We start from the raw sequence: 24,903 nt of genomic DNA on the forward strand, positions 1-24,903 counted from the left end.
TTTAACATTTGATCTTAAAATTATTTGAGGAAATTAAACATAAGAAAATCTTACATGCTATATATTTGTTGAATAACATTTCTCGCAATCGATATGTTAGGAACATTTTACATATCTTACGATTCGTAACTAAATCCATCTGTGAAAAATTAGATTTAAACAAAATTATATATATATGTATGAATATAGTATATTGAACTCTATAAAGATTTAAAGCAAGTCTCTGGATGCAAAGAGAGCATCATTTTAGGTTACGCGGTATCACAACAGAATAATATTTAAACTTAACAATACATATATATTTAATTTTCTTAGCAACTTTTAATAATAGGAATTTCTCATTTTGATATCTATCATATTATTAACTACCTGTTGTATAAAAACATAACATTCTTTTAAGATACAAAAATAGAATACGAAGTAGTAAATTACGTTTTATAATAGATCGGACTAAATATTTTATCAAAGAATTTGAAAGATTTTGATATTAGATTTTTTTTATGAAATACGTAAGAGGTAGATAATTTTAAAACTAGTTTTTTTTTTTTGTATGAATATACCCGTATTTTATATTAAGACTTAAAAATGTTTAGTTTAAATCTGGCACCTTTATGTTTTTTTAACTTTGTACGAGCCACGGCCGATACTCATGGGATGTGTATATTCCTTTGGTAAATCTTGAAAAGTTGCATGCCTGCGAAAACCACCGTTATAGGATCTCTGAAAAGATGGATTAAACGTTGAGCGATATCCTGAATTCGATTTTGTTTTGAATTCTGGTTTAAACACGGGTGTCGCAAACTGACTAGTCTTGATCGGCAGATTATTTGTTACAAATTCTGTAGGAGATATCATTGGTGGTATGTCTTCTGTTCCATTGTCGTCACAAACGAAGTCTCGGCTTTTTGCATTTTTCATGTAATTCGGTACGTTTGGTTTGTAATATTTTTGATGAGGCGAACAATACGATGCATTATGATTCATGCTTGTCGGAGGCACAAAATTCATACCTTGTTGCGTTCTCGAATATGAAACTGGTGGTGCATATCGAGGAACGTTATAAACTGTGCAACCACTATTGTTCTTGTAATAATTGGATTTTATCGGAATATTATCGGCAGTGTTGCTTGGTTGTGCAACACAAGAATTTGTATCATTGTACGTATCTCTAACGTAATTATTCGGTTGCACATAAGAGTTATATTGTTTGTATTGTTGCTCTTGTATAGGATTGTTAAAGTTACTCGATTGATTACTCGTTTGAGAAATCGTGGTATAATTCGTGCATGGAGAATTATACATAACTGGCATTGGATATTGTAACTGCGAATTCCAAGTTTGCAAATAAGGAGTTGGCGCGTAAATTATTGGATGCGAAACATAATCCATCGCATGCGTATTGTTAAAATCATCAGGATTAAAGACTGCGGGATTGTAAACGTGTATCATTGTAGGTTGCGGTGTAACATATGTATCATGAAACCCATCTTGTACCGGAACACTCCACCTAACTTCGTTAGTCTGACATGATACAGAATGACCAGGGAATTCTGAAGCCATAACTGATCTCTGTGGCACGTTTGATTCGTATCTATAAATAACATTTGAATTTTCTCTGTTACTATTGATTGTAGTTTCCAGTGCAGGTGTAGCGGTGGCACTGTTATCACTCGATATTTGTGTATTAAATTCATAAGGTAGTGCATTATACATATTTGGAATTTGCGGCATTCGCATCATGTCGCCGGCCGAAAAATGTTGATCATAAAATCTGCTATTATTCGGTTCCCATGTCGACATCTGTCTCGGTGAATTTCTTGGGTGAGGAAAATTTTGTTGCGTATTAAAATGCATATTTTCCATAGATTGTTGTAAATTCGGAATTGTCGCGCCTTTTTGTACAGCATTTTCAGATGGTTGATTCCAAGTAGTTAAATTGCTTTCTAAATTTTCTGCCTTTGATGAATATGGATGTATTGGATTAATTTGCGAGGCTGTAGTATAATTACCAGAAACTACATTTGACGAGCATTTAATCGAATTTGTTTCTTCATTATTTATTTTTTCAGCTTGTGAGATATTAGTTTCTGTACGATTCTCTACAGAACACTGTTTTGACGTTGTTGGTTGTTGTTCTCGACAATCAACACTTACATTCGTATCTTCTTCATTTTGTGTCAAATTTGTCTCCATTTTTACATTCATATCTTTTTTATCATTAAATTCTAATGTATTAACTTCAAGTGTCGAATTTACATTTATCGGTTCAGTTATTTCTTTTGTTTCATTTACAAAGTTCTCCACATTACCTGTGTCAAGTTCTTCAGTTGCTGTACTTGATTTTGTAAATGCATTAACAGGTGCATTAATTGATACATGTTCTTTTTTTACTCTGTATTCAGTACTGCAATTACGAGTTTTATCAAACTTTGAATTGTTATACACAAATGGATTTCTTCCATACATTGGAGGTCCTTGTCCTGTTCTGGAAATATGTTGTGACGGCTTCGAAAACATTGAATTTCTATATTGAGCGACAAATGTATTATTTCTTTTGAAGTCAACACTTCGATTCATTTTTGGATCACTTTTAACATTCTTTTCGTAAATCTTTTCTGTTTTTCCTTCAGATTCATTTAACAGCGTCTTAGCATTTTCAGATGTATGTGTCGTTTTCTCCGTTTTATTTTTATTATCAATGCAATTAAACGTAGATGTATTCTTTCTAAAAGGCTCTTGATTTTTTACTTTCGGAGTAGTAAATTGTTTCGACGTCGCTGGTTGTTGTTTCTGTAAAGTTTTATCCTTGTTTGAATTTTTATTTTGACATATTGTGTCAACTGTTTCAACGCCTGTTTTCGTTAAATTTAATTTCGTAAAATTTTTTGATTCTTTTTCCATTCCATTTTTTGGAACATTACGTTGTTTCACAAATTCTTGTTTTTTTGTAAAACCAGTTTTTGCACTTTGTTTATTATTAAAATAATCTTTTCCATTTTTATCAGTGTTATTCACGGGTTTCGATGTACTACAAACTGCTTTTTTGGAATCATTACTAGAATTGGTATACTTTTCATTATCTTTGGTTAAATTTATATTACTGTCGTCTTTAATACTGGTTTTTATTGTATTATCTGTTTGAATCTGCATGTCTAGAAATGAAATAAATAGTAAAAATATTAAATAAAATTATATAAAATGTATAAATATATTTTATAAATACAACATATATATATTTTATATATAAACTTACCTTTATCTTTTTCTGTATTAGATGTTTTGCAAGTTGACGCTGGTTTATCATTCTTTTCTAATATGCACAATGTTGCAGATTTAGAATTATTATTGTTGCCATCAAAATGTGTTGTTAATTTCTCTGCAAGCTTTTCGTCAGTTTTTGATGAATTGGAAGGATTAACTGCATCCCTAAATTATTATAGATATAAAAATATCATTATAAAAAAGACATTAAAATAACAGTTAATATAAATAAGTTAAAATATATTTTTTTATATTTACTTTACATCTTCGGTATTGCTCTTTGATGTACTTGATTCACCTTCATGTGGTTTATTTTTACAAAATTCAGCTTCCATGTGTGCTGTAACAATACTTTCCACAATACTCAGCACATCTTCTTCGTTCTTTGGATCAACTGGCTTATCAGTATTCAACAAATTAGCTGTGTCTATATTTTTGTTCCACATATTCTCATTGTTCTCAGGCATTGTGTCATCACATGAATGTGTTTTATCATCTGATGATGGACACTTCTTGGATTCTTCAGATAAGTGTGCCTTGATAGTTTCCGTCAGTGCCAAAAGCTTATCTTCTATCTTCTTATCTCCATCCTGCTCTTGTCTATAGACAACAGCTTTTATCTTTCCACTGCAATAAAAAGTCAATAGAAAAGTAATTTTAAAGCACATGATATAGATGCAATGTTATGAGATATACCTTTAGTCGGTCCTTTTTTATATCAGCTAGTAAATATATTTACAAAAATATATATATTAATATTTATAGTAATTATAAAAAAAGGTGTACAAACTATTTGTCAAATATTTTTAAATATTCTGCATATATCTAACAAATATACATAAATAAGCTACAACTAAATTTAATTAAAATAGTTCCAATATTAATATATAATTGTCCTAAATAAACTGTATACCTGTATAATATTAACAAAACCAAATTTATTTTCTATATTTTGTTTTGTATCATATAAGACAATTAATAATATAACAGTTGTAGTAAATGTTAATTAATATATATATATATATATATATATATATATATGTACATGTTGTAGAAAATCCTTAACAAAATTTAATTATTGAGAAATAAAATTAATGATAAAAAATGAGATTTTATGAAAACACAAAACAATGTTGATACACAGCACAAGAAATTATATACTAAGACAAAGAAATAAGGATTAAACATACGGATTTGCTGAATGAGATGTACTTTTCAGCCATTGCATATTATGTAGCTTGTTGAGTGTTGTCTTCCGCTCTATGTCAGAAGTCTTTTTTAAACTTTTAACAGTGCAATCCATTATACCTATCACAAATATATTTGTAAGACTAAATATTTGTGAAATATGTGTCTCTAAATTTAAGTTTATATTCAAAAGTTGCTTTTAAACATTCCATAAACTACTTGTTTAAAATGTATTTTGGGTTATAAGTCTACTTATAATTGCAACATAACAAAAGTTGTCAATTATTCATGTTCATTATTTTTAGTTGCAGCAATTGATATACAAACTGCCTACAATCTAATCAACTTATAATAATTTGTAAGAATAGAAACTTACAAAATAATCCAGAATTATATACGGTATTACAAAACAATATTTGTAGAATAGGTTTTGTTCTGCGTGTTAACGTTTTGCTACATGCACGTATGTTTCTTAATTGGAAAAGAGAATAAATTCGTTCAAAGGGGATCATCAATTATTATGCGCACAATAGCAATGGAGGGGAAGAAAAAAACTGCATGAAATCCGAGCGCAAGCAAGTTACTACGAAGTTTCCTCTGCCCAAGCCCTCACGAATGACCTACTTTTTTACATAATATTCTCAGTGTAATCGAATCCTAACGTCGTTTTCCTCGAATGTAAACACGAACGACACGATAATGTTATGGCTCAACAATATATGGGCTATGCAGGGGTCGGAGGGGCTGCTTGCAAGCTTTCGAAACGGTGAAAAACACGTTATACACTGATGCAAACCGGTATGCTGAGGACAACGGGATTACAGGCTAAACAGCGGCCGATTAACCGCCGGGAATCGATGAGCAGACTTTACCTTGCTAGCTTGCAATATTCACCGATACGAGTCAACGTGGAATTACACAGCGTCCAGTAGAACCGGAAGGAATGTTGCCCCTGCTCTGGTTGAGATACGGACGATACGGACGCCATAAACAGAATTGCCGATTGTCCGCAGGAAAATTTCAAAAATTCCACCGCTGCTTGCTGCACTATTTGTCAATTGTGCTGATTGGATGTCGAAGAGGAGAACGCCATTATAGAGTTATCACCTGATTCGTCGGGCGTGAGAACATACAAGCGCGCCGATTGATCACGAGTAATTCCTACCTCAATAAAGTTAGCACCTCTATTTCGGAATTTTCAATTTTCGTTATTGCAAATCGATTGTTAGTCGTTTGTTATTGAATGTTAGATAAAGAAAAACATTTGTTAAATAATATTTGTTACAGAAATTAAAAAATAAATTTGAGTATAAAATTAGCACCTCAAGTAAAATTTTTACTTCTACTTACGCTTAATCGATGCGCAATCGTTTGTTATTCCCGAATATGCAAAGAAAATCGTTTGTTAGATCATAGTTTTTCTAAAAAACAGCAAAAATATAATAAGAAGCACGTGCGAATTTTAGGTCGTTATTTATAAACACCAGCCTTAACTGATTGTGAGTTTCCTCTCTATATTACATTCAATGGATTAAACTTAAAATGCAAAGAAATAAAACTGCTTATATTACGTGCATACACCCACACACACATAATGGCAGATAATATTAAATTTGAATCGTACAACAGCTATCTACTACGTCTCGGTTATTTGGACCATTATACATATTTTAACTTTTATGATTTGTTGTGATTTAACATTTGCTGCTTTTTATTTACGTCAAAGATCAGATAATTCTCACTTGTGACGTAATTCTATCTTGTTTTTATTATACGTTGAATATGTCACAAGTGAAAATTATCAGAGCTTTGATGTAAATGGGAAAGAACTGTAATTTCTTAAGTTATTCAGTTAAACATTATAAACGTGACGGAAATTATATCGATCATATTCTTTCTTATAGCGACCTGATGATCATCGAAGAAAATGGAATCGGGAGGAATACGAGAGGATAGCGCTCCAAAGACTCCAAGATGAAATTGCGGAGGAAGAATTGGGAATTCCTAAGCAGCCAGCAGTCAAAAGAGAATTACTGAAACAAAGAGATTACAAAGTTGATCTTGAATCTAAATTGGGCAAGAGTGTTGTTATAAATAAAAATACCCCATCGTCACAAACCGGAGGGTAAAGGTTTAATTTTAATTTTTTTTTTTTTTTGAGAAAAGAAAATGTACAATTTTATGGTTTATCATATAAAATTTTTATTTGCAGGTACTACTGCAATGTGTGCGATTGCGTTGTCGAAGACTCTATCAATTTCTTGGATCATATCAATGGTACAAAACGTAAATTTCTAAGCTTGTAAAATTATATAATATAATTTTACAAGCTTAGAAATTTACGTTTTGTCCCATTGATATGATCCAAGAAGTTGATTTTGTAAGAATCTTGCTCTAACCTGGTCCAACATCATAATCTTTTAGGACCTTCCGATGAAATAGCTGGTCCTTTTTTTTTCGAATCAAAACTGTAAAATCCCATAATCGCTGCAATCATGGGATTTTCCAGCTTTGGTTCGAAAAAGAAAGGATAAACTACGTCTACCGTGCGTTTATTAACAATTTACACTGCTTTGAGAAAGAAAAACATTGTTTCTTTGAAGAAGAAGATTGCAGCTGATATAACAATTGAAGGCAAGTAAGATAAGTAACCAACAATTTTGATCTCAATTATATAATTATAATTGAAATTTAAGGAGACAAGAGGGGATATTTTAAAAATAAAATGTATTTTTTATTTTTGTTCTAAGAGGTTTGTGTTTTAAAATTAAAAAAAGAAACTATCAATTACAAATTCGACCAACGTAAGTAATCAATCACATGAGCTTTAACGGTGATTTAACTAAGATTAATTAAAATTAATTAAGATTATTTGGTACAAATTTATAGAGAATAAATACTTTTAAATTGTCTTTGTGTGTGGAACAATTGTAAATCACATTTCTGACGACCTCCTTCATTGTGAGAGTTAAAAATTTTATAAATAGGTAATGTTGAAAGAAAATGCGTGTTTAAGTGTATTGTGCATGTAAAAATAAAACTCGCGAATTGTATACCTAAATCTTAACATTCATACGTTTTTTATTATTCTATTTAATTATATATTAATGTTATAAAACATTTTTAATGTATAATTTTTTCTTTTTAATAATTGTTGAATGAGAAAAACCAAGTGTATTTTTATCAGGGTCTTAAAGAGCACTCTATATAAAAATCTAATTACAATTGGGCAAATCTAAGGCAAGTATAAACCTTATGATTGCCTCAGAACAGACTTATAACCCGGTTATGACTTCTGACTACTGATTTATGTCTTATCGTAGAATGTTCCTTAGCCTTACAGAAGAAAAATAACGAATTTTCTCTTTTCAATGTATCGGTGGATCTTTTCTTGAGAGATCTCGCGAGGAAAAAGGGAGGGAGAAGATCTTCCTTCATAGCTATTCATCTCCCACTTAGCGGAGGGTCAGGATCTACGGCGGAGGCTCACGTAGGTAGCCAGCCAGATTCCGGGATTGAAGCGGCGCGGTGGCGCAGTCCGTGTCTCGATTTACGTGCAGGCGCGACGTACTTTTCTCGCAGCACGCCCCTCACAGCCCGTTCGAAAGTCTGCGGGAGCCGCACATCGCGCGTGTCTTATCGTTAGTCTCTTCTTCCACTTCTAGTGATTTGTCAACTTACGCGTTTAGTGACGTGACACGACGCGACCGCTTTTTTATTTCCTCACGCCATCCGATAATGAAATATCTACTTGACAAATCGAACTGAGATCAATGGACACGTTTTTTCAGGAGAGAAATATCAGTAAAAATATTTTTAGACGCGAAAAAAGAAATGTGCTGCTTTTCAAAAAGGGAAATATACTTTAAAGAAGCCACGTAGATTTTATTGCTTGACGAGGACACATTTTTAAAGAAACAAAGTAAACCTTGGGTCGAATTAATTTTTTAGATAAAGAAAGAAAGACCGGAATCGCCGCAACAATCGTTTCATTGAAAGTGCATTTACGTTGATTTTCTTTGAGGAAAATATTTCCGAAGAATTAAGGCTCTATCAGTAAATAATAGCGTTAATAAAAATATAAAATAAGTTTAAAAATATTTTTTAATATTACACACTTTTTACATATACTACAACAATACAATGTTTTTCTTTCTCAAAGCAGTGTAAATTGTTAATAAACGCACGGTAGACGTAGTTTATCCTTTTTTTTTCGAACCAAAGCCTGAAAATCCCATGATCGCAGCTATTTCATCGGAAGGTCCTGCGTCATCCTCGGGCAATTCCTCGTGCTTTCTTTTCTTATCCTTTCGCTTCTCTTTCCTGTATTCTTTGATTTTTTCTTCCTACAAATAATAAAAATAATTGTTATTAACAAATTGCCCAACAGACGAAAAAAATAGCTCAACGATTATAGAGAGAAAAATTTACCTCTTCTTTCAACTCTTTTACTCGTTGTTCCAAGTCATAATCTTTTTTTTTTTCTTCAAGCTTTTTTTTGTTTTGTGCAAATCTTGCTTTAACCTGGTCCAACGTAGATCGCTCTATCTTCATAGACATCCCCAGATTACGCTGATCTAAATATAATAAAAAAAAAAATAAGCTACATTAGTGAAAAAATAAAATAACAAAATTAAATTACTTTAATTATATTATATAATTTTACAAGCTTAGAAATTTACGTTTTGTCCCATTAATGTGATCCAAGAAATTGATAGAGTCTTTGACAACGCAATCGCACACATTGCAGTAGTACCTGCAAATAAAAATTTTATATGATAAACCATAAAATTGTACATTTTCTTTTCTCAAAAAAAAAAAAAAAATTAAAATTAAACCTTTACCCTCCGGTTTGTGACGATGGGGTATTTTTATTTATAACAACACTCTTGCCCAATTTAGATTCAAGATCAACTTTGTAATCTCTTTGTTTCAGTAATTCTCTTTTGACTGCTGGCTGCTTAGGAATTCCCAATTCTTCCTCCGCAATTTCATCTTGGAGTCTTTGGAGCGCTATCCTCTCGTATTCCTCTCGATTCCATTTTCTTCGATGATCATCAGGTCGCTATAAGAAAGAATATGATCGATATAATTTCCGTCACGTTTATAATGTTTAACTGAATAACTTAAGAAATTACAGTTCTTTCCCATTTACATCAAAGCTCTGATAATTTTCACTTGTGACATATTCAACGTATAATAAAAACAAGATAGAATTACGTCACAAGTGAGAAGTATCTGATCTTTGACGTAAATAAAAAGCAGCAAATGTTAAATCACAACAAATCATAAAAGTTAAAATATGTATAATGGTCCAAATAACCGAGACGTAGTAGATAGCTGTTGTACGATTCAAATTTAATATTATCTGCCATTATGTGTGTGTGGGTGTATGCACGTAATATAAAATTATAACTAATTACCATCGACATATCTGCATTATTTTTCTCGTCTTACAACGATGAAGTATTTGATTTTTTTTTTTTTTCCAAGTTTTTGTGCTTCTATCAGTGTCTGATGTGGCACAATAACCTCTTCTTTTAGATGAAGTATTTGATACTTATGTAAGGTTAACAAAATACACCTTCTCTCACATCTGTGGATTAAACCATAGATACTGAAAAATATAAAGATTAGGTCCACGGAATAGTATAAGAAGATCTAACGCCGTAATACGAAGATGGGAAGACTTTTGTTTAAACTAAAGCGAAATTTGTTGAAAAGAAACACTAACGTCTCTAAATAGAAAATCTCAAACTACATCAATCGTGATTCGGGATGAAACAATCGACGACAAAATCGTTGCGTTTTTGTGACAAAAGGGATTTTCAAACAAGATGTACGATTATCGATTCGCAGGAGCAGAGTGAAATCCACGTAACGCGTTTCGCGTGAACAATGTCGTTGGCAAGATGTCGAAAACGCCAACAACCGAGATTAACAGAGTTCGCGGTAGTGAAAGACGCTTACGATCGTCCATGCTTCTGGCGAGAGCGTTGATATGAGATCGGAACAGAAGCAAATTCTTATCGAACGGTATCTCGAGCTCCGGGCGAGGGAAAAAGCGCGGCAAAGCCCGTCAAGTAATTAGCGGTATGACAAAGGGCGAGAAGCGACGAGAGCAGGATCGAGCCTGGCCGACGTGCGGCATCCTCCTCGCCGAGCCGCGACGCGCCGCGCCACGGAGCGATTCTCTTACAAAGCGATCTAGAATATGTTCGAGGAGCGACGAGGCCGATATCTCGTCCGCGAGATCGTCAGCGAAGGTTCACAAGATGGATCGCCATAGCCGTTCGCTCGAATGGCGTAGTTAGCTTCTTACCTTGATCGGCAAACAGGCGGTGTTCTTGAAGAAGATCTGCCGCACGTCTCCCTCGCCTTCGAAAAGGTCCAGGTAATCGAGGGAGGACATTTTACTACGTAAGCCACGAGACACAAAGCCGCGCCCGTTGAACGCGTACGCCGTTCGCTGCAAATCTGTGGAGGCGCCCTCGCGTCGTTCGCTGGCGTCGCTTCTGGTCGCTTTCCTACCCGCAACTTCGGCTACGTTCGTTTCAACTCGACTCTTGTCCGTACGTCTTGGTGGTCTCCGCCGGAGAGAGTGCGATTTCACGCAGCTAAGCAAAGCTGGCGTTGTACCCCCACTCTACCGCAACGCAAAGCTAGCGTTAAAAAGCTAAAGCTAAAGGCTCGTCTACAATGGCAGTAACAAACGGTCGTAAAGCCGTAAGTTTTAAGAAAGTAACCAATTGTATCATAATTCTAAAAGAATGATGTAATATAATTGGTTATTTTCTTAAAACTTACGACTTTACGTCCGTTTGTTACTGCCATTGTAGACGAGCCTTAACAATCGATTTGCAATAACGAAAATTGAAAATTCCGAAATAGAGGTGCTAACTTTATTGAGGTGTGGTTCCTAGGAAAAATGCCAAGTGCCTTTTCATGAAGAATTCAAGTTTCTAAAGTTGGCGGCAATGTATAGCTGAATATAAAACCGGTCGTTCGTCCCTCGTATCCTCCATTTTCTTCGTCAACGGCATCATGGTAAGTTTAATATCTGCAAGGTCTTCGAATCCGATGAAATTTGCAATTTCCTTCAGCATCTGTGATGGAAAACTGCATAATCGTGTTCGCGTGTATTTTCTTTGAACTTTTAAATAATTATTATAACGGATATCAACGATATAGTGAACGTTTTGCTATCACAAAATGATAATTTTACAAACGTGTGATTCCTTTCGCATGTTGCCTCGAAACGTTTTGATATCGTTAAAATGATGATCTCTGTTCTAATGTTTATGGTTTTCGTCTGAATTACCTTGACGAGAGACTCTAGGGCGGTCTGATTTTCTATTTTTTATCTAAAAAGCTTAATTATCCACGTGCCACGTGTTTTCAAGTCTGCGTCTTGTTACAGTCGCACAGGAAGTTCAGCGCCCCTCGACATGGCTCGATGGGATTCTACCCGAAGAAAAGATCTCAAAGACATCGCGGAAAAGTAAAGGCTTTCCCGAAGGATGATCCTAGCAAGCCTGTACACTTAACGGCTTTTATCAGCTATAAAGCCGGTATGACTCATGTTGTGAGAGAAGCCGATCGCCCTGGCTCAAGTGAGTTATTATTTTAAAAGAATTTAATTGATATTTTCAGTAATAATATAGTAAATTACGAATTTATAAAGCTTTTAATTTTTTTGTTAATTTGTTACAAACTTATGATATGTTAATCTGGGTGTTGATCAATGCAGAAATGTGTTGATCCACCTGGGTTGCAGTGTGAGAGCTGCATTTAATGCAGTATGTTCTCAATACTGCCATATCAAAAAATAACCCTGTACACTGCTTGCAGAATGTATAGAAGCAAGGTATATTCCATAAACTCTTTGGAGCCCATTGGGCAGTAACCATTGAGATAAACCATACCTAGTACAGTCTCTTCTCAAAAATTCCTTTCTTCCTATCTTTTTTTTTATTTTAAATATGTAATATGAATTATTTTCTTACAGAGGTAAATAAAAAGGAAATTGTGGAGGCAGTAACTATCCTTGAGACACCACCAATGATTGTTGTTGGTCTTGTTGGATATATTGAAACTCCTCATGGCCTTAGAGCACTTGCCACTGTCTGGGCAGAGCATTTGTCAGAAGATTGCCGCAGACGTTTCTATAAGAACTGGTTTGTAAAAATTATTAATTTTTTTTTATCAGCTTTTACAGTCGTTAAAATTTATAAAAGCCGCGATGTGTTAATTCAAACGTTGATCAATGCAAAAATGCGTTGATTCGTTTGAATTGCAGTTTAAGAGCTGCTTTTAATGCAGTATGTTCTTGATACTGCCATGTCGAAGAGAAATTCTGTGCTCTGCTTTCGCGGACTGCACGGATGTAAGGTATATTCCATAGACTTTTTGGAGCCCATTGGGCAGTGACCATTGAGATAAACCATGCCTAGTACAGTTTTTCTCTTTAAATATAATACATATACTTTATTATATACATGGTACTAAAATTAACGCATCAGCTCTCCGCTCGCACGATGAGAGTGATCACTTGGATATGGCCATTAAAGTATAATTTTTAATTGGTTGGTCCAAGAAATGTGTCCGGTCTCCACTCGTTACGATGAGACCGGCACGTTACACAGGTCCCCACGTGCGGTGTAGATACATACGCAGACGGGCACTGCAATTGATTTTTCGACAGGTACAAGAGCAAGAAGAAGGCATTTACGAAGGCGTCGAAGAAATGGCAAGACGACCTCGGCCGTAAATCTATCGAAGCGGATCTCAAGAAAATTAAGAAGTATTGCAGCGTTGTTCGTATCATTGCGCACACTCAGGTACAATGCAAAGATGTTAAATGAATAAAATTATGAATTAAATACGTGCTCGATATAATAATTAATTTTTGTTTTATTTTTTAGATGAAGCTGTTGAGGCAACGCCAAAAGAAAGCTCACATTATGGAAATTCAGTTGAATGGCGGTACTATCGAAGATAAAGTACAATGGGCGCGGGATCATTTGGAGAAACCTGTGCCTATTAGTACCGTGTTTGCTGCCGATGAAATGATTGACGTGATTGGAGTTACTAAGGGAAAGGGTTACAAAGGTATATTTTTACGCGTAAATATATATATATTTGAGTGTGTTACTTGCTCCCGAATTGCCACTCTGGCACATTTCCGCCCCCTCTCTCTTCGTAATTTTTCACGAACACATGTACACATTATTCTGAAAAGCATGCTTTTAAGAAAGCACTTAGGACTGTATGATGAAAAAAGCATGACGTGCACTTATCTGATTATCTTGAGGATAATACCATGCTGCCTTCCTACTGAAGTCCTTAATAAAAAAAAAAAAAAAAATTTGCAAATTGAGATCCGCTCTTTTTTATTTCTAATAAACAATGATTTTTTTTTTAATTGATATTTTTCCCTCTTCTTACAGGTGTTACATCCAGGTGGCATACGAAGAAATTGCCACGCAAAACCCACAAGGGTTTGAGGAAGGTTGCCTGTATCGGCGCATGGCATCCTAGCCGCGTGTCCTTTACTGTTGCGCGTGCTGGTCAGAAAGGATATCACCATCGCACTGAAATGAACAAAAAGATTTACAGAATTGGACAGGGCATTCATACTAAGGATGGCAAGGTAACTAAAACTCGCTTTAAAATCTGAATTGTGCGATGCCTCTTTCCCTATCGATCTTTTTCAAATACGAGGAAAAAATCGATTTCTAATTTTTAAAGAGGCGAGATCAACGTTACTTGCTCATAGTACCTAATGCATAATTTATATTAATGCTTTAGGCCTCCAAAACAAGTTACAAAATTGTTCTTTTTATTATGATAAGACAATCGATGATTAATATGTAATATTTTTTAATTTTTATAGATTGTGAAGAACAATGCTTCGACAGAATACGATCTTACTGATAAGAGCATTACACCGATGGGTGGCTTCCCGCATTATGGTGAGGTAAATAACGACTTCATCATGATCAAGGGATGCTGCATGGGTCCGAAGAAGCGCGTGATTACACTCAGAAAGGTAAAACTCGATGTATTGATGAAAAAACTATATGTATTCTTTATTCTCATGATGTATTTTTTATGGAGCCTTAATTATTTATTTGATCACGATGATAGTACTATGATAGGACTGATTATATAATTGACACTACATTAATTGACATTTACAAATAAAAAGACATAACTTGAACATGTATTTTTTCAGTCCTTGTTAGTGCACACAAAGAGAGCGGCATTGGAGAAGATCAATCTTAAATTCATCGACACTAGCTCGAAATTCGGACACGGCCGCTTCCAAACTGCTGTCGACAAGGCTTCCTTTATGGGACAACTTAAGAAAGATCGGCTGCGTGAGGAAGAAGCACGAACTGTTGGCGTGTCGTCCGCTCCACCAGCACAGTAGAATACACATACTACTGAATACAGAGAAAAAAAATAAATTTCAAAAATGTTATAAATAGGTTTATTTATTTTTTAATACTTCTGTATATAATTTAATATTTAAGTCTTAAATACCGATAAATTATTTACATATTTTTTTAAATTATAATTAAATAAATAATATTTAATTCTTAATTGCATAGAAAGAACGACGGTAATTTAATCAGGCCATTTAAATAACCGAGAAATTAAAAATAAGAAAATATGGTCGATCTCTGAATTTTACTTCACGAAGCATTAGAAAACTTAAAAAGTATCACGAGTATAGAAGAAAGTGGGCGGGAGAACTAGTTTCCCTCACATTTCGAGACCACGCCTTTTCTATAATGGTAGCTATCACCAGATCATTCAGTGATTGGCCCATATGGACCAACCAGGTAATAGAAAATTTTGTTAGTTTCAAGAAAATTTTCTACGTAGCGCCACCAGCGAATCGAGGCAATGTCGACGATCGACTGTCGGGAGATCAATTTATATTGAATCGACTTTCATGACTCCACACATCTCGTAAACTCATCGTATCTGTGTGGAAGTCGTGAGGGAGTAAAAGAGAGGTATAGTATGTGTATAGGATTTAGGATTGTTGAAGTTTTTCTGGAGCTGTCGTAAGCCGATTGCCGAATACTGATCATTGTGCTTTTGTAGCCTGTAGGCCAGTACAAAATTTTGGATAAGCAAGAACGCAGGTTGCGTTAGAGTTGCAAAATGTTTCGCAGTTCGACGAACTTCGATAAATTATTAGGTAAGCTCCTTTAAAGTATGTCCAAAATGTCGGAGCTTTCTAACAATAAGCCGTCATTAATCGCTTGTAGATAAGGCGACGAGTAATATGCAGTTGGAACCAGACTGGCCCACGATTATGCAAATTTGCGATCTTATACGCCAGAGCGATGTCCAGTAAGCACTTTTTATAAATCTTTTATTAAAAATATATTTGCTAAATATTTGCAAGTTAGCGATACTTAATTATGTTCCACGTTAAAAAAATTCTGTTAGATGTATTATTGCTCCTTACTTTTAAACGTTTTGTATATTTAGACCAAAAATTGCACTTTCTGCTATAAAGAAGAAGATGATAAACAGTAATCCCCATGTAGCTCTATATGCCTTACTGGTAAGAAATAATGTAATTTTGAAAACATATTACATTTAATAATAAATATTATATTTGTTTTTATATCTATTAATTTTTACTCAGGTGTTAGAATCTTGTGTGAAAAATTGTGGAACATTAATTCATGATGAAATAGCTACCAAACAGTACATGGAACAATTAAAAGAATTAGTTAAAACCTCTCCTCATGAAAATGTTAGAGTAAAAACTTTAGAGCTAATACAAGCTTGGGCTCACGCATTTCGTCTTAGTCCCAAATATAGGACGGTTCAAGTAATTAATTTATGCTACTTTTAAGATTTAATTATTAGTAGATAATTTTATTTGTCAATTTTTTTTTTTCAGGATACATTAAATATAATGAAAGCTGAAGGCTATAAATTTCCTGTTTTGAAGGAAAGCGACGCTATGTTTCGAGCAGACACTGCGCCTGCATGGGCGGATGGCGAAGTGTGCCATCGATGTCGCGTAACTTTCGGCATGGTGCAAAGAAAGCATCATTGCAGAGCATGCGGTCAAGTTTTTTGTGGCCAATGTTCGAGTAAAGTCTCTACTTTGCCAAAATTTGGAATTGAGAAAGAAGTACGAGTTTGCGAAGCCTGTTACGAACAAGTTAACAAGTTAGTGACATACCGTATTTTTATATATTGTAATTTTTTTTTTTTTTATAATTTTTAAATATTACACGTTTTTAGGCCATCGGCAACACAAACCAAAGATTCTGACCTTCCAGCAGAATACCTCAAAAGCACTTTGGCTCAGCAGCAACAGGTAAATTGTACTTAATTATTAATGTAATCTTTTTTAAATAAATTATACATTATAAGTTATTTTCTACACATGTATTAATATGTATGTTTATTTTGTTATAGGTTCCAACTCGAAAAACAGAAGATGAATTGCGAGAAGAAGAAGAATTGAATTTGGCAATAGCCTTAAGTCAGAGTGAAGCTGAGCAAAAAGAAAAAGAAAAGAAACGTGCTTCAAGCGTTTTAAAATCTAATCCAACTCCTATATCGAGAACAACATATTCTCCACCACCGTCGCCCGTAAGTCATTCGTAGTTGCTAAATTATTGTCTTTTGCAAAATTCTGATTTTATTTTATACAATTTTTATTTAATTTTTTTTATTTAGGGTCCTAGTCCATCACAAATACAGGAAGATGATGAGATTGAACCGGAACTTGCGAAATATCTAAATCGCAAGTACTGGGAACAAAGACAAATTGTAAATGAAGAGCATGGATCGAGAGTAGATGTAACCAGTCCATCTGCACCTAACATAAGCAGTCCAATGCCCCAAAAAATTGTATTAGTAAAACAAGAAAATGGCGAAATCGATACTCAAATGGAAGAATTCGTAAGTGGTTTGAGATCTCAAGTGGAAATTTTTGTGAACAGGATGAAAAGTAACTCCTCGCGAGGCAGATCGATTGCTAATGATAGCTCAGTTCAAACATTATTTATGAATATAACAGCTATGCATTCCAGGTATGTTCAAAATCAAGCTGTTTTATTTCTGTGATACATTTAATATTTATTTTAATTATATAAAAAATTATGATTTTTTTAGATTATTAAGATATATTCAAGAACAAGACGATAGCAGAGTATATTACGAAGGCTTACAAGATAAATTGACTCAAATGAAAGACGCTCGAGCTGCTTTGGATGCACTCCGAGAAGAACATAAAGAGAAATTACGCAGAAGAGCGGAAGAAGCTGAGAGACAACGACAAATGCTGATGGCACAAAAATTGGCTATTATGCGAAAAAAGAAACAAGAATATTTACAGTATCAGCGTCAATTAGCTTTACGAAAGATTCAAGAACAAGAAAGAGAAATGCAAATGCGTCAAGAACAACAAAAGCAGCAATATATAATGGGTAATTTTTAATTTTTTTGTTACGTTTATTACGTTTTTTAAGCCATTTTATCATTATTAAAGTTATGTTTATTTTATATTTTTTACAGGAGGCTATCAAGCAGTTTCAGATTTTATGGGACCTTCTCAAGGATCGCCTGTTCGTCATGTCCATTATCCGACTCCTGGAGCTAATTATAATCCTATGTCACCCACTAATCAAGGAGTTTATATGTACGGGCAACCGGCTATGAATCAGTATTCTATGCAAGGTTATAACATGCCACCAATGAATACTCTACCAGTGCATATGATGCCTTCCCTTCCTAATCCAGACCAACAGTCATCAGATCCATCTATTCAAGCGCAAGAAAATATAGGTCGCGTCTCGATATCAGGTCCCGGAATAGTGAGTGCAAATTTTTTAATTTTTTTTTTTTTTTTTTTTTGATAAAACTAAGTATAATTTTTTTAGATGCCTCCTCAAATGCCACCTATTCAGCAGCTTCAGCCACCGAATAATCATCCAATAGGATCTCAACAAGGTCCTACAGTGCATGTGCCACCGGGACAAGTTCAAGCAGGCAGACATATATCGCCTCAACAAGGCGCTTCATCCCAATTGCCGCAACAGGCCCCTCCACCTCAAATCGGATTACCTCCGATACCGCCTGGACATATAGGTCCTTCATCAGGCCCGGTAGTTTCAGGCGGTCATGTACCAGCTGGTGCCGTAGTTGGTCTGCCACCGCAGATAGGATCGCAACAACCATCTACGTTGCCTGGTGCCCAAGGACCTTCAATATCGACACACATTTCCAATACTGCGATTACGGCTCAGCCTTCGGGTGTTATTCAAGTGCCTGCTGGAGCTAATAGTATTTCTATTCCTGCAACGAATCAAACTTTGCCCGGGCCCCAAACATCTGGTGTGCCGATGCAAGGAATAACTCAAATTTCTGGTGCACAGTCAATACCATTTAAACCTGCTCCTGCAGTCATAACTACTGCGACTAACGAAACCCCGCAAAATGCAGAAGATACAAAACCTAGAACGGCAGAATTAATTTCTTTCGATTAAATATATTAAATATTAAATGTAATACATTTAAAACGCATTTACGCGAAGAGATACGGAATGTTTCATTTTTCCTTTTAAATTAGAACATTATAAAATTAACAATATAAAAAAAAACAGTATAAAAAAAACAATATAAAAAAAACCAAAATTCTAGCAATAAAACCATAATTTTACATTTGTTAATTAATGACATAATATTAAACTTTTTAAGAAATAAAACAAAAAAATATGAAAATATATTTAAAGGAATTATATAGCAGGATAAATAGATATAAATCCGCTAACAGTTTAGTTTTATATATATGCAGTTGTGCAATTTACGATACCAAACGAAACAAAACTGTTTCTTGCTAATTGTTCTTTAAAAAATTTGTTTATAACAATAATATCTATGCATGTACAAATCACGCTTTATCATATAAAATAAAGGTTTCTAATACAATAATGTGGATAGTAAGTATATATTTTTATATATTTAATTTTATTTTACATTCATAAAAGATTTTTAAGAATTTATTAAAAAAACATATTTATACTTATTGTACATGCTTATAATTAATGCAGTTTAAAGAGATTGTAATTTCCTTAATTTTTTTAAATATATTATTTGAAAATTATAAAAAAAATTAGATAACTTTAAAACAGCGATATGTATGTACACATGAAATAATTTTTGCGCGATTTCTTTATTCTTACGACATTAAAGTGATACTTATTATATCTAGTAGTGCTAATAAACTTTGTGTAAAACGCGAACTGTCTGTGAAAAAAAAGACAGTTTGGTAATTTTTATTATAAAAAAATTTAACAATGATTTAACAATATTATTCAATAACTTTTATTTCTTTATTTTGTCCCTGTATTAGTTATAAGAGGTTTTATTTAAAAAATTCATTGTGATTACTATCCCATATTTGATGAAAATATCACGAAAGTTGTACTGGTTATAAGATAAAACATTCATACTAAAAATTTTATTTTATTGAATTAGTCAAGCAATTCTTTTTGCTAACTTAAAAGTAATGTTTCTCATCTGTCTGAAATAATTAAAAGATACGTTTAGTTTAAATTACTAATTCGCCAAGTTAAATACAGCGTTTTAATCACACAGTTTCAACTTGACCCTTTCGACGTGGCTTTGATTCTTGTCCCTGCGGAGACGTGAACGATGTTTCTTCAGAATGTTTTCTAATTACAGACGAAGACTCACCATTATTCGAGCACGCGCCTTGACTGTCCCTTCTTTCTGCACAGATGTGTGTTACATTCAATCCATTGGAGGTAAGTGAAGCTTTTCGAATACACATGTCTTCTAGAGGAATTTCCTCGCTACGCGGCCTTGGCATCTTCGGCGAACCGTCTCTAGATCGTAAACCATTTTCGTGAATTCTTTCATTCGAACTAGCATCATCGCGTTTAGAACTTGACGATGCTACTGGCTTAATATTTTCTCTACGCATTTGAGCTGCAAATCCAGGAACTTTATTTACTGTGAACATCGGCCTCCCTTGATCCCTTTGCGCTCTCTGACCACGTCCAAGTATACCTAAAAAAAAAAAAAAAAAATTGAATTTATTATTTCCAAAATTCCACTAATTTTAATTTGAAACTTACGTTCATGTCGTAAATTGCGCAAGGCATAATTTGGTGGTGTGGAACAATGTGGCATACTTGTCGGAATATCCAGCAATCTCGCAATCTGATTCATCTTCTTTTGTCTTGCCTTTATTCGTCCTTTTGTCAATCTAAAACGGTATTTAATTAATTTTATTAAGTAAAATAATAAATACGATTTTATTCGAAGTTTATTACTACCTTTGTTTAGCTGCCATACATCGAATATGATCATCGAAAATAAATTTAGCCGACAGTAATGGTATACGATTGCCTGTACTGCTGCTTAATGGTTTGTAAATTGTTAGATATAAACATCTTGAATCATCCTTATCACCAGCCACATCAATATCTTGTAAAAAGCCGACTAATTTTGCAACACCCCATCCAAGCTTACTGATATCGGGTTCCACGAGAATTAATTGTACAACGTCAATGACTAAAAAACGGCGAATTTTCTGTCCGTCTTTCCACACGACAGTGCATGCAATCAAATCACTATTATCTGTGAACAAAATTATAAATAAGAAAAAAATCTTACGACATTTATTTGATTTTATAAAGCAAATGATTTTTACTTAGATCGAGAACGTTGTTGACTTGTACACAATTAGCTGGATTAGTTAGTGGTAATTGAGTTTCAATCTCCATATTGAGCGTTAAAGATAATTCTCTTATCAAAAAAAAAACTCTTATTGCACGACGTGCCCTTTCCACCTATATAATCATTAATTATTTTATTCTCTTGTTACAAATTACGATGTTATTTCTCCATTTTATATATTTCTTTTTACTTACCTCACCACACGGCAATCTTTTGCTAAATTCAATTCCAGTCATAGGTGTGCCTGTAGGAGGCAATAAAATATTGCTATCCATCATTAACCATTCAACATTTAATGGTCGTTTTTGAATTTCACTATATTCATCCTCAAACATGTCCAAAAAAATATCTTCACTCTAAAAAACATTAATAAATTTTTTTAACAAAATAGAGAAATAAAAAGGAAATAAATTTTAAACTCAGACAAATATTAGTCGTAATAATTTACGCACCTTGTAGAAGTTTTTTAGCAGAGACGTACTTTGTTCTTTCGCTGCTTCGATGGCTGTTAGATGCGATTCTCGTAATACGCATTGTCCATCGGATATCGCCAGTTGTATTAATAATTTGATTGTTAACTCCAATGTAACGAGTCTCACTTTAGAATCTAACAATTTATATTTTTTACGAAATGTAAATACTTTATGCACCATACATGCAAACGTTAAATTTATATATTATAATAAAAAATATTAATACAACTCACTTGTTTGGCAACTCAAAGTTATAACATGAATTAATCTATCCATAAGTAATTCATTATAAGAACTTCTCGTCAAAGTATCATTATGGAATGGAGAAAAGATTATATTTAGAATTTTAGGACTTATACCCTAATAAATAATAAAATTAATTTATTAAAATGGAAAATATTTGGGAATAAAATTTTTACGAAAATATGTAACTTAATTCTTACCTGATTATTAGCTAATGCATATAATAAGCAAAGTGCGAATAATGCAGCATAATCATTTTCTGTACATAATAAGGAATTTGTTATCGTTTCTAAAAATGGTTTTTTTGTTACAGATTCAAACGTGTCATTTTGGTTTTGATGAGGCAAAGGACTCTCCATTGCTAAGCGTTGCTCTTTCTCCTCATCCGTCACATTTAATTGTTTAAGTTCTTTTAGATTCTCTTCGCTCGGAATGCTCGAGTTTAGTGACGTACTCATAAGAACAGAAGTTGACGCATCGTCAAAAGATGTGCTTGGATGATTTAATTCGTGCAGTTCGTTATTTGTGTTTTTATTTACTTCTTCTTTTGTATTTTCTATACTGTTTTCTTGATTATATGATTCTTCGGATGTTGAGCGGTTTTCACTTAAAGTTTCCAAAGATTTTGTCAACGTTTCTTTCGGCGGTGAAAAAGTAACAGACTTATTCGACGTTATATCTCCAAATTTTTCTAGAACTTTATTTGTTCCAGTTTCAATTGTGTCTAAATCTGACATAAGCATTACGGCTGCTAATGTATGTACAAGAGGTCCGTGCGATACTATCAAAAAGACTTGTGAAAGTAGAAAAAGCGCCACTACAACACTGACATGTTTTCTGTCATCCTAGAAATCGAAATTAAATATAATTAATTCCCCCCTAAAAAAAATTAATTAATAAGAATTTTAATCCTTACCTGAGTTTGGCACACAGTGTTTTTGTGTTTCATTAGAGAATAGACATACAGCGGAACTAATAGTTTATGTAATAAATGTTCTGATAAAACTTTATTCAAATCTGGTATGTTTAAACTCAAAATATCATTTAAATAATGTAGATGATCCAAGTGTTCAGCAACTAAATCCGATAATCTGTTTTGACTCTGATGACTAAAAGAAAGCACATTTTATTAATAGCAAAAAAAAAAAAAAAACAATATAAAACAATTTTATTTAATATTGATACTTACTCGGCATCGTTCCGAACACAAGTGTCTAACTCGATAATGTGATCACCAATAAACCATACAAGATTACTGAAATATGGCGCGGCTGTACGATCCCGTATGAAGGCTAACATAGACGCATCTTCAACGCGATATACATTTAACGTTAAAGTTCTCACAGCTATACGCACCATACCTTCTGAATGATTAAAAAACTTAATCGCTTCCGTGTATAATGGAAAATCATTGGTATGCTAATAACAGAAGAATTTTTACATATAATTTTAATACATACATATTTGTATGCCTCATATTATAATATATATTTTTAGCAATAATTTATTCAACATAAACTATAATTAAAAGATAAACACAGAATATCGTTATGTGTGTACCTCGTTTACCTCGTTATAGAAGAAATGTATAGTATGTGCGTTTAATTTCAGACTCAATGTCTTCAAAAAACTGATGTAATATGCCATTACTTCTTCGTCACTAAAGTCGAATTTGTGCACAATTATACTGTTAACATGATTATTACTTAGTAGATAATCTAAAAACAAGAAAAAGACAACAAATTGATTAAGTAAAAACCATTTAATAAAAAAAAAATTATTTTAATAAAACTTACATAACGATGTTTCATTACGTATATTTTCAAACAAAATATTTAATGTTTGAAGCAGCTGGACACATACATAGCTTCCACATTTTTGCTTCATAATGCGCAAAAAAAAGGAAAGCATGTTCTTCTCCAAAAAAAAGCTGTAAACAGGTAACATCTTGTTAGTCATGCTTTTTATATATCATGTATTAAGATATTTTCAAAATATTATATAGTTTTAAAAGTATCATATATATTAGTAAAGATCCGGGCCTTGTTATCCGTTCTACTCACTCAAATACACTACTATCATTTTGATCGCCCCATATGAGAATCTCGGCTATCGATCGCAGAGTTTCAACCAGCAAACCTCTGTTGTTCTCAGATACAGTCTGATTTTTTGACAACACATTATACAGGTACCTGAACACAAAGACAAGTAAATAAATTGTAAATGTAGCTGTTTAATAATGCAAAATTTTAATAATTATTCGCACATACTTGAGATGCTCCGGGGAATGTGGGTTTTTGGGCTTCCAAAGTCCACCACCAAACCAGCTCCGACTGCGAAACATTGTCACCTATCTCGAACGAATGTGCCTGCATTCGCGTTTTATTCCAGCGTTTTATTTCTCCTGCTACGAGTATATGTCTCTCGATCGTTCTCTCTCTCTTTCTCATGCGACTATTGTTTTTTCCAGCCCGTGCCCATCATACAAACCAACAGCGTGAAAGGAAAAACTGTTGAGAATACAACGAACTTTATATTTTACATTGCCGTTACGACGTAACTTGGATTTCTACAGCCGAGTCGTCACTGCTTCGTTACATGTACGTTAAGCGTCCGTTCGTCATCCTTAGCTTGACGACGCATTAATCGCCTCCGACGGTCAGTTAAAATCTTACACACGCAAAATAAAATTCAGTTCGACTCAACTGCCATTACGACGGAGATCACGATTCACGTCTGGTGAATTACGAAATTACGAATGTCCGAGGCTGGGTCGGGTTAGATTGTAGGTTTGGTTTGGTGGCTTAATCAAAGAAGTGGACGTAAATTTTATGAATAATTTCATACGATTTTATCCGCTCCGTACTACTTGGACTCCGTACTCCGTACTACTCCATACTGCTCCATACTGAACGGTGCAGATAGTGGAGCAGCGACATCGACATGTGCAAAATACCGAGTTTAACCCATAATCGTTGTCAAGTTA

At 33.7% G+C, this 24,903-nt stretch overlaps 5 protein-coding genes and 1 non-coding gene across 15 annotated transcripts; 3 read left to right on the forward strand and 3 right to left on the reverse strand.

The window, feature by feature from the left end:
• Positions 1-41: 41 nt before the first annotated feature.
• LOC139103016 (uncharacterized protein PF3D7_1120600) lies at positions 42-5,506 on the reverse strand. Of its 3 annotated transcripts, none has more exons than XM_070657329.1 (5): positions 4,826-5,282; positions 4,452-4,569; positions 3,520-3,888; positions 3,254-3,426; positions 42-3,152 (listed from the first exon to the last, which is right to left on the reverse strand). In XM_070657329.1, the coding sequence occupies exons 1-5, from the start codon at positions 4,959-4,961 to the stop codon at positions 610-612; spliced, it is 3,339 nt and encodes a 1,112-aa protein (XP_070513430.1). In that variant the 5' UTR covers positions 4,962-5,282; the 3' UTR covers positions 42-609. The 3 variants fall into 3 exon arrangements, with proteins under 3 accessions (XP_070513430.1, XP_070513433.1, XP_070513432.1); XM_070657332.1 differs by lacking the exon at positions 4,826-5,282 and adding an exon at positions 5,322-5,456 and having other exon boundaries at positions 46-3,152; XM_070657331.1 differs by lacking the exons at positions 4,452-4,569; positions 4,826-5,282 and adding an exon at positions 5,322-5,506 and having other exon boundaries at positions 46-3,152.
• A 3,029-nt stretch (positions 5,507-8,535) lies between these two features.
• Positions 8,536-11,071, reverse strand: LOC139103018 (zinc finger matrin-type protein 2-like). Of its 3 annotated transcripts, none has more exons than XM_070657339.1 (6): positions 10,772-11,069; positions 9,873-10,045; positions 9,294-9,514; positions 9,132-9,205; positions 8,881-9,026; positions 8,536-8,795 (listed from the first exon to the last, which is right to left on the reverse strand). In XM_070657339.1, exons 2-6 carry the CDS (start codon positions 9,879-9,881, stop codon positions 8,649-8,651), a joined length of 597 nt encoding a protein of 198 aa, XP_070513440.1. In that variant the 5' UTR covers positions 9,882-10,045; positions 10,772-11,069; the 3' UTR covers positions 8,536-8,648. The 3 variants fall into 3 exon arrangements, with proteins under 3 accessions (XP_070513440.1, XP_070513439.1, XP_070513438.1); XM_070657338.1 differs by having other exon boundaries at positions 9,873-10,066; XM_070657337.1 differs by lacking the exon at positions 9,873-10,045 and having other exon boundaries at positions 10,772-11,071.
• Positions 11,072-11,416: 345 nt separating this feature from the next.
• Positions 11,417-14,939, forward strand: Rpl3 (ribosomal protein L3). The gene is made up of 8 exons (XM_070656792.1): positions 11,417-11,496; positions 11,870-12,062; positions 12,458-12,626; positions 13,154-13,289; positions 13,374-13,560; positions 13,899-14,101; positions 14,345-14,500; positions 14,687-14,939. The coding sequence occupies exons 1-8, from the start codon at positions 11,494-11,496 to the stop codon at positions 14,882-14,884; spliced, it is 1,245 nt and encodes a 414-aa protein (XP_070512893.1). The 5' UTR covers positions 11,417-11,493; the 3' UTR covers positions 14,885-14,939.
• LOC139103037 (small nucleolar RNA U43) lies at positions 11,727-11,802 on the forward strand. Its single transcript, XR_011545825.1, has one exon. It is a non-coding gene; the product is annotated as a small nucleolar RNA U43 (small nucleolar RNA).
• A 407-nt stretch (positions 14,940-15,346) lies between the features above and the next one.
• On the forward strand, positions 15,347-19,428 carry Hrs (Hepatocyte growth factor regulated tyrosine kinase substrate). 3 transcript variants are annotated; one of them, XM_070656771.1, is made up of 12 exons: positions 15,347-15,476; positions 15,568-15,664; positions 15,735-15,819; positions 15,961-16,036; positions 16,121-16,309; positions 16,382-16,656; positions 16,732-16,807; positions 16,909-17,085; positions 17,173-17,528; positions 17,611-17,924; positions 18,013-18,311; positions 18,378-19,428. In XM_070656771.1, exons 2-12 carry the CDS (start codon positions 15,628-15,630, stop codon positions 18,981-18,983), a joined length of 2,490 nt encoding a protein of 829 aa, XP_070512872.1. In that variant the 5' UTR covers positions 15,347-15,476; positions 15,568-15,627; the 3' UTR covers positions 18,984-19,428. The 3 variants fall into 3 exon arrangements, with proteins under 3 accessions (XP_070512872.1, XP_070512871.1, XP_070512873.1); XM_070656770.1 differs by having other exon boundaries at positions 15,415-15,664; XM_070656772.1 differs by lacking the exons at positions 15,347-15,476; positions 15,568-15,664; positions 15,961-16,036; positions 16,121-16,309.
• Positions 19,429-19,946: 518 nt separating this feature from the next.
• Ema (C-type lectin domain containing ema) lies at positions 19,947-24,843 on the reverse strand. 4 transcript variants are annotated; one of them, XM_070656765.1, is made up of 15 exons: positions 24,765-24,843; positions 24,188-24,427; positions 23,981-24,109; positions 23,714-23,847; positions 23,478-23,635; positions 23,107-23,336; positions 22,834-23,026; positions 22,118-22,762; positions 21,908-22,034; positions 21,654-21,808; positions 21,396-21,557; positions 21,176-21,314; positions 20,799-21,102; positions 20,598-20,728; positions 19,947-20,529 (listed from the first exon to the last, which is right to left on the reverse strand). In XM_070656765.1, exons 2-15 carry the CDS (start codon positions 24,259-24,261, stop codon positions 20,087-20,089), a joined length of 3,024 nt encoding a protein of 1,007 aa, XP_070512866.1. In that variant the 5' UTR covers positions 24,262-24,427; positions 24,765-24,843; the 3' UTR covers positions 19,947-20,086. The 4 variants fall into 4 exon arrangements, with proteins under 4 accessions (XP_070512866.1, XP_070512867.1, XP_070512869.1 ...); XM_070656766.1 differs by lacking the exon at positions 24,765-24,843 and adding an exon at positions 24,624-24,723; XM_070656768.1 differs by lacking the exon at positions 24,765-24,843 and having other exon boundaries at positions 19,947-20,020; positions 20,194-20,529; positions 24,188-24,443.
• Between the last annotated feature and the right edge of the window lie 60 nt (positions 24,844-24,903).

The sequence above is a fragment of the Cardiocondyla obscurior genome, linkage group LG05, assembly GCF_019399895.1.
Source record: "Cardiocondyla obscurior isolate alpha-2009 linkage group LG05, Cobs3.1, whole genome shotgun sequence".
Classification (NCBI taxonomy): Eukaryota; Metazoa; Arthropoda; class Insecta; order Hymenoptera; family Formicidae; genus Cardiocondyla; species Cardiocondyla obscurior.